The sequence below is a fragment of the Penaeus japonicus genome, unplaced genomic scaffold (assembly GCF_977035675.1).
Source record: "Penaeus japonicus unplaced genomic scaffold, GWHDUDI00000001_assembly GWHDUDI00000043, whole genome shotgun sequence".
In the NCBI taxonomy this organism is placed as follows: domain Eukaryota; kingdom Metazoa; phylum Arthropoda; class Malacostraca; order Decapoda; family Penaeidae; genus Penaeus; species Penaeus japonicus.
In genome coordinates this window covers 2,504,844-2,514,843 of record NW_028234445.1, presented here as the reverse complement: position 1 = coordinate 2,514,843, position 10,000 = coordinate 2,504,844, and the positions used below count along the sequence as shown (strand labels likewise).

The 10,000-nt window shown below is 31.3% G+C and overlaps 1 protein-coding gene across 1 annotated transcript in view; it reads left to right on the top strand.

The window, feature by feature from the left end:
* Window positions 1-10,000, top strand: part of LOC147466583 (uncharacterized) — a 411,126-nt gene that overhangs the window by 340,273 nt on the left and 60,853 nt on the right. The window contains exons 6-7 of the mRNA XM_086535301.1: window positions 1,592-1,690; window positions 9,180-9,278. Coding sequence (XP_086391427.1) covers window positions 1,592-1,690; window positions 9,180-9,278 — 198 coding nt within the window. The remainder of the gene's footprint in view (window positions 1-1,591; window positions 1,691-9,179; window positions 9,279-10,000) is intronic.

Here is a 10,000-nt window from a genome sequence, read left to right as displayed (position 1 = left end):
TTATCATTAATTTTATTGATATTTATTTCTTTATTCTATAAATTTTTCAATAAAATATTTTCATAGATTATTTTATAACTAAGAAAAAAATAGATTTTTCTATATTTCTTTATACTATAAATGTTATAATGATTAGTTATGATAATTATGATAATAATAAGTATGATCATCTTAATTATTACTGACATTGTCATTATCATTTTCCTGATTATCTACAAGAAATATGATCATCCTGATCATCAATCATAATCATCATCAATGGTGCTATTCATATTATCATTATTATTTCATTACTATAACTATCATTGTTACTCCCATTTCTACTAAATTAAATTAAATTGTTACTCCCATTTCTACTAATATCAATATGATTTTTTGAATAATTTAGCAGACGCTCAACACCACCACGTGTTTCAATGGCTAAAGAACATCTTTATTTACTGCACGAATATCTTATATTTATCTTTACTTATTTATATTGATCTTTACTGCACGAATATTTATCTTTAATATAATATTTATCTTTACTGCACGAATGTGCCAAGAAAACCCCACAAATATTAAGGAAGGAAATATTTTATGATACTGATGATAACACTCTCATGATAATGATGGAACTTATGATAATGATATAATGATAATAATGATGGTGATTGGAAGGTGAATAATGATAGTAATAACAGTAATGATGGAAATAATATTTATTGATTATGATGATAATTCTTATTATAATGAATATTTTAAATATTGATTATAAATGATTATAAATTTATTATGAATTGTAATTATCATTAATGATAATGATTATTTTTAATGATAATGATTATTTTTATGTTATTATCATTTTTCGAAATTATCATCATCGATGTTATTATTTCTATCATCATTAATATTTTCATTATCATTATTATCATTATGAATATTATATAATTATCATTATTATAAGAATTATCATTATTATTATCTTCATTATTATTTTTATCTTCCTCATTATCATTATTATTCATGTTATTGTCATAATTATCTTCACTAATATTTCTATCATTATGATTGATATTTTTTATCATTTTATTACCATTGCTATCATTATAGCTATCATGATTACTGTTATTATTGCAATGGTCTTCATAAATATAATAATAAAAACAATAAAAATTACAATGATTATCATAGTAATAAAAAAATATTTAAATATTATTGATAAATGATTATCAAACATTCATTTTCATTATAATATTCTTTCTCATTATCTCATTGTTTCTATACCTTTTCATAATTCTTATTTTCATTAACATTCTAAGTATTTGCAATTTTATTAATATTCAAAATATCCATACTATTCCTAGCCCTTACCCTTATCACCCTAATCATCTCTATTAATCTCATTCCTAAAACTAGTCTCATTCTCCCTCACAATCACCTTCTCATTGTCATTCTCACTCACATTCACCTTCTGATTGTTATTCTCACTGACATTCACCTTCTCGTTGTCATTCTCACTCACATTCACCTTCGCATTGTCATCCTCACTTCCCTTCTCACGCTCATTACTCACAAACAGACGTCTAACACAAGCATCTTCCTCCCTCAGGTTGGACTCCCTTACACTTTGCTTCCCAGTTCGGCCATCATGCTGTTGCAAAGACGCTCCTCGAGAAGGGCGGAAAAGTGAACGACAAGAATCCATTTGGTAAGGCGATTGGAAAGCGAGTGACTTCTTAAAGGCGCCAGAAGAATTTTGCTTTTGTTTCTTTTCTCCTCTTTGTCTTTGTGGAATTTTATAACAATTATTGTTATAATTTGATTAGGGAATGTTTTTCATCTTTTATCATTATTTTTATTGATATTTATTTTTTTTATTCTATGAATTTTTCAATATTTTTTTTTTCATAGATTATTCTATAAAATAGAAATAAATAGATTTTTCTGTTTCTTTATAATATATATGTTATAATGATTAGTTATAACAATTCTGATAATAATAAGTATGATGATTTCAATTATTATTGATAATATTATTATTTCATGATTATCTAAAAGAAATATGATCATCCTCATCATTAATCATAATCATCATCAATGGTCCTATTCATATTATCATTATTATTTCATTACTATAACTATCATTGTTACTCCCATTTCTACTAAATTATCAATTGTTATCATCCTTCTTCTTCTCATTATTGTTATTTTGATGGTGATCCTGTTCTTGTTCTCCTACATGCTTTTGTTGGTGGTGTTGTTGCGAGGTCTTTGTCAGTGATGACAAAGACAATGATGATAATGGAGAAAGTAATGGCAACAAAAGCAACAACAATAATGATGATAATGAAAAGTTTCATAATGTTGATGGTGGTAATGATAACAATATTAATGATAATGTAATCATCACTGATAATGTTGATGATAACACTTTCATGATGATAAGAGAACTAATGATAATGGTAATGACATATTTATGATAACAATAATAATAATAATGGTGATGATGAATAATGATAATAATAAATTTAGAAATATAAAAGTTTAGTTAAGTCCCCCCGAACGGCGGATCCGTTTCTTTGACATACGTAATGTCTCCCATGTTCCACCAATATTTGATGTTTTTTATTTTACGCTTATTTACTACAAGAAAGACATGTTTTGTTTATGTTACACCATTTATCAGGTGTATGTTTTTTTCCATTATGAAGACTATATATTTTAACTGCATTGAAACAGAAGTGTAAATCATTTTATATCAATATGATTTTCTGAATGAATTAGCAGACGCTCAACAACACCACGTGTTTCAATGGCTAAAGAACATCTTTATTTACTGCACGAATATCTTATATTTATCTTTACTTATTTATATTTATCTTTACTGCACGAATATTTATCTTTAATATAATATTTATCTTTACTGCACGAATGTGGCAAGAAAACCCCACAAATATTAAGGAAGGAAATATTTGATGATACTGATGATAACACTCTCATGATAATGATGGAACTAATGATAATGATATAATGATAATAATGATGGTGATTGGAAGGTGAATATTGATAGTAATAACAGTAATGATGGAAATAATATTTATTGATTATGATGATAATTCTTATTATAATGAATATTTTAAATATTGATTATAAATGATTATAAATTTATTATGAATTGTAATTATCATTAATGATAATGATTATTTTTAGTGATAATGAATATTTTTATGTTATTATCATTTTTAGAAATCATCATCGATGTTATTATTTTTATCATCATTAATATTTTAATTATCATTATTATCATTATGAATATTATATAATTATCATTATTATAAGAATTATCATTATTATTATCTTCATTATTATTTTTATCTTCCTCATTATCATTATTATTCATGTTATTGTCATAATTATCTTTACCAATATTTCTATCATTATGATTGATATTTTTTATCATTTTATTACCATTGCTATCATTATAGCTATCATGATTACTGTTATTATTGCAATGGTGTTCGTAAATATAATAATAAAAACAATAAAAATTACAATAATTATCATAGTAATAAAAAAATATTTATATATTATTGATAAATGATTATCAAACATTCATTTTCATTATAATATTCTTTCTCATTATCTCATTGTTTCTATACCTTTTCATAATTCTTATTTTCATTAACATTCTTAGTATTTGCAATTCTATTAATATTCAAAATATTCATACTATTCCTAGCCCTTATCTTTATCACCCTAATCATCTCTATTAATCTCATTCCTAAAACTAGACTCATTCTCCCTCACAATCACCTTCTGATTGTTATTCTCACTGACATTCACCTTCTCATTGTCATTTTCACTCGCATTCACCTTCTTCCTGTAATTCTCACTCACATTCACCTTCGCATTGTCATCCTCACTTCCCTTCTCACATTCATTACTCACAAACAAACGTCTAACAGAAGCATCTTCCTCCCTCAGATGAAACTCCCTTACACTGTGCTTCCTTTAACGGCCATTCACCTTCTCATTGTCATTCTAACTTATTCACCTTCTCATTGTCATTCTCTCTTACATTCACCTTCTCATTGTCATCCTCACTCACATTCACCTTCTCATTGTCATTCTAACTCACATTCACCTTCTCATTACCATTCTCACTCACATTCACCTTGCCATTGTCATTCTCACTCACATTCACCATCCCTTTGTCATTCAGATTCATTCACCTTCTCATTGTAATTCTCACTCATATCCACCTCCTCATTGTCATTCTCACTCATTTACCTACTTTCTGTCATTCTCACTCGCATCCACCTTCTCATGTCATTCTCATTCATATTCACCTTCTTATTGTCATTCTCAATCTCTCTCACATTCACCTTCTCATTGTCATTCTCACTCACATTCATCTTCTCATTTTCATTCTCACTCTGACTCACATTCACCTCATTTTCATTTTCACTCACATTCACCTTCTTATTGTCATTCTCACTCACATTCACCTTCTCACTGTCATTCTCTTTCACATTTACCTTCTCATTGTCATTCTCACTCAGATTCACCTTCTCATTGTCATTCTCACTCACATTCACCTTCTCATTGTCATTCTCACTCACATTCACTTTCTCATTGTCATTCTCACTCACATTCACCTTCTCATTGTCATTCTCACTCACATTCACCTTCTCATTGTCAATCTCACTCATTCACCTTCTCATTGTCATTCTCAGTCATTCACCTTCTCATTGTCATTCTCACTCACATTCACCTTCTCATTGTCATTCTCACTCACATTCACCTTCTCATTGTCATTATCACTCACATTCATCTTTTCATTATCATTCTCATCCACATTCACCTTCTCATTGTCATTCCTACTCACATTCACCTTCTCATTGTCATTCTCACTCACATTCATCTTTTCATTATCATTCTCATCCACATTCACCTTCTCATTGTCATTCCTACTCACATTCACCTTCTCATTGTCATTCTCACTCATTCACCTTCTCATTATCATTTTCACTCATTCACCCTCTCATTGTCATTCTTACTCATTCACTTTCTCATAGTCTTTCTCACTCATTCACCTTCTCATCATCATTCTCACTCACATTCACCTTCTCATTGTCATTCTCACTCACATTCACCTTCTCATTGTCATTCTCACTCATTCACCTTCTCTATCATTCTTACTCACATTCACCTTCTCATTGTCATTCTCATTCACATTCCCCTTCTCATTGTCATTCTCACTCACATTCACCTTCGCATTGTCATTCTCACTCACATTCATCTTTTCATTCTCATTCCCATCCACATTCACCTTCTCTTTGTCATTCCTACTCACATTCACCTTCTCATTGTCATTCTCACTGATTCATCTTTTCATTGTCATTCTCACTCGTATTCTTCTTCTTATGTCATTCTCACTCACATTCACCTTCTCATTTTCATTCTCACTCTCACTCACATTCACCCTTTCATTGTCATTCTTTCACTCACATTCTCATTGCCATTCTCACTCGCATTCAACTTCTCATTGTCATTCTCACTCACATTCATCTTTTCATTGTCCTTCTTACTCACATTCACCTTCTCATTGTCATTCCTACTCACATTCACCTTCTCATTGTCATTCTCACTCATTCACCTTCTCATTATCATTCTCACTCATTCACCTTCTCATTGTCATTCTTACTCATTCACCTTCTCATAGTCTTTCTCACTCATTCACCTTCTCATCATCATTCTCACTCACATTCACCTTCTCATTGTCATTCTCACTCACATTCACCTTCTCATTGTCATTCTCACTCATTCACCTTCTCTATCATTCTTACTCACATTCACCTTCTCATTGTCATTCTCACTGATTCACCTTCTCATGTCATTCTCATTCACATTCCCCTTCTCATTGTCATTCTCACTCACATTCACCTTCGCATTGTCATTCTCACTCACATTCATCTTTTCATTCTCATTCCCATCCACATTCACCTTCTCTTTGTCATTCCTACTTACATTCACCTTCTCATTGTCATTCTCACTGATTCACCTTCTCATTGTCATTCTCACTCGTATTCTCCTTCTTATGTCATTCTCACTCACATTCACCTTCTCATTTTCATTCTCACTCTCACTCACATTCACCTTTTAATTGTCATTCTCACTTACTCACATTCTCATTGCCATACTCGCATTCAACTTCTCATTGTCATTCTCACTCACATTCATCTTTTCATTGTCCTTCTTACTCACATTCACCTTCTCATTATCATTTTAACTCACATTTACATTTTGATTGTCATTCTCACTCACATTCCCCTTCTTATTATAATTCTCACTCACATTCCCCTTCTCATTGTCATTCTCACTCACATTCACCTTCTCATTATCATTCTCACTCACATTCACCTGCTCACCGTCATTCTCACTCACATTCACCTTCTCATTGTCAATCTCACTCACATTCACATTCTCACTGTCATTATCACTCACATTCTCCTTATTTTCATTCTCACTCACATTCACCTCATTTTCATTCTCACTCACATTCACCTCACTGTCATTGTCATTCACATTCACCTATTAATTGTCATTCACACTCACTTTCACATTCTCATTTTCATTCTCACTCACCTTCACCTTATCATTGTCTTACTCACATTCACTTTCTTATTGTCATTCTCACTCACATTCATCTTCTCACTGTCATTCTCACTTACATTCACCTTCTCATTGTCATTCTCACTCACATTCACCTTTTCATTATCATTATCATCCACATTCACCTTCTCATTGTCATTCCTACTCACATTCACCTTCTCACTGTCATTCTCACTCACATTCACCTTATCATTATCATTCTCACTCACTTTCACCTTCACATTGTCATTCTCACTCACATTCACCTTCTCGTTATCATTCTCACTCACATTCACCTTCGCATTGTCATTTTCACTCACACTCACCTTCTCATGTCATTCTCACTCGCATTCACCTTCTCATTGTCATTCTCACTCACATTCACCTTCTCACTTTCATTCTCATTCATATTAACCTTCTCATTGTCATTCTCACTCACATTCACCTCATTGTCATTCTCACTCACATTCACCTTCTAATTGTCATTCTCACTCACATTCATCTTCTCATTGTCATTCTCACTCACATCTGCCTTCTGATTTTTATTTTCACTCACATTCACTTTCTCATTTTCATTCTCACTCACATTCATCTTCTCATTGTCATTCACACTGACATTCACCTTCTCATTTTCATTCTGACTCACATTCAACTTCTCATTTTCACTCACATTCACCTTCTAACTTTCATTCTCACTCACATTCACCTTCTCATTGTCATTCTCACTCACATTCACCTTCTCATTGTCATTCTCACTCATAATTACCTTATTTTCATTCTCAGTCATATTCATCTTCTCATTGTCATTCTCACTCACATTCACCTCATTGTCATGCTCACTCACATTCACCTTCTCACTGTCATTCTTATTAACATTCACTTTCTCACTGTCATTCTTATTCACATTCACCTTCTCACTGTCATTCTCACTCACATTCACCTTCTCATTGTCATTTTCATTCTCACTCACATCCACCTTCTCATTGTTATTCTCACTCACATTCTACTATCATTATCATTTTCACTCACATTCAACTTCTGACTGTCATTCTCACTCATATTCACTTTCTCATATTCATTCACACTCACTTTCACCTTATTTTCATTCTCACTCACATTCAGTTCACTGTCATTCTCACTCACATTCACCTTCTCATTGTCATTCTCATTCACATTCACTTTCTCACTGTCATTCTCACTCACATTCCCCTCATTGTCATTCTCACTCATTCACCTTCTCACTGTCACTCTCACACACATATTCACCTTCTCACTGTCATTCTCACTCACATTCACCTCACTGTCATTCTCACTCATATTCACCTTTTAACTCTCATTTACACTCACTTTCACTTTTTCATTTTTATTCTCACTCATATTCACCTTATTGTCATTCTCACTCACATTCACCTTCTCATTGTCATTCTCACTCACATTCACCTTCTTCCTGTAATTCTCACTCCCAATCACCTTCGCATTGTCATCCTCACTTCCCTTCTCACGCTCATTACTCACAAACAGACGTCTAACACAAGCATCTTCCTCCCTCAGGTCTGACTCCCTTACACTGGGCTTCCTGGAACGGCCATCATGCTGTTGCAGAGACGCTCCTCGAGAAGGGCGGAGAAGTGAATGCCAAGGATGGATTAGGTAAGGCGATTGGAAAGCGAGTGACTTCTTAAAGGCGCCAGAAGAATTTTGCTTTTGTTTCTTTTCTCTTCTTTGTCTGTATGGAATTTTATAACAATTATTGTTAAAATTTAATAAGGGAATCTTTTATATCTTTTATCATTAATTTTATTGATATTTATTTCTTTATTCTATGAATTTTTCAATAAAATATTTTCATAGATTATTCTATAAAATAGAAATAAATAAATTTTTCTGCTTCTTTATAATATAAATGTTATAATAATTAGTTATAACAATTCTGATAATAATAAGTATGATGATTTCAATTATTATTGATAATATCATTATTATTTCATGATTATCTAAAAGAAATATGATCATCCTCATCATTGATCATAATCATCATCAATGGTCCTATTCATATTATCATTATTATTTCATTACTATTAGTATTATTGTTACTCCCATTTTTATTAAATTATCAATTGTTATCATCCTTCTTATTATTGTTATTTTGATAGTGATCCTGTTCTTGTTCTCCTACATGCTTTTGTTGGTGGTGTTGTTGCGAGGTCTTTGTCAGTGATGACAAAGACAATGATGATAATGGAGAAAGTAATGGCAACAAAAGTAACAACAATAATGATGATAATAATTGTCATTCTCACTCACATTCACCTTCGCATTGTCATCCTCACTTCCCTTCTACAGTGAGAAGGTGAATGTGAGTGAAAATGACAATGAAAAGGTGAATGTGAGTGAGAATAACAATGAGAAAGTGGATGTGAGTAAGAATGAAAATGAGAAGGTGAATAAGCGTGAGAATGACAATGAGAAGGAGAATGTGAGTGAGAATGACACTTTCCTTTACTCACAAACACACGTCTAACAGAAGCATCTTCCTCCCTCAGGTGAGACACCCTTACACTGGGCTTCCGAGAACGGCCATTATACTGTTGCGGAGACGCTCCTTGAGAAGGGCGGAGAAGTGAACGCCAAGACTAAGGATGGTAACGATTGGGAAGCGAGTGACTTCATAAAGGCACCAGAAGAATTTTGCTTTTGTTTCTTTTCTCTTTTTTGTCTTCATGGAAATTTATAACAATTATTATTCAGATCTAATAAGGATACCTCTATCATCAGCTTTTCTTATTTCTTCATCATTCATTATTCTTTTCTATTTATCCATTCCTTATGTTTTAGTTGTTTATTTGAGTTATTTGTAAATGTTACTTATTCATTATCATTTATCATATGAATTTCAATGTTATGCTTAATACTATCATAAAAATATTCATTTTTATTATCATTTATTACAATTACATTTATATTATTATTTCAAGAATTTTCTTTTGTAATAGTCACTTTTCATCATTCATCTTTTTTCTTCCTCTTTTACTCTTTTCATTATTGATATAATTTTCATTTTTATTTCATTTTTTTTCTATATGATTTTATACATATCATTCCTATTATTATTATTATTATTATTATTATTATTGTTATAGTTAAAAATATTATTATTTTAATTATTCGTATTACTGCTATTTCTATTGAAATTATTATCATAGGTTATCCTTCCTCTTGTCATCATTGATAATTTTGCTGATGATCCTGTTGTTCTTGTTCTTGTACATGCTTTTGTTGTAGTTGTGAGGTCTTTATCACTCATAGTACCAGTGTCGGTAAATCATGATGGTAATGACAATGAGGATAACACGATGGCTTCCTT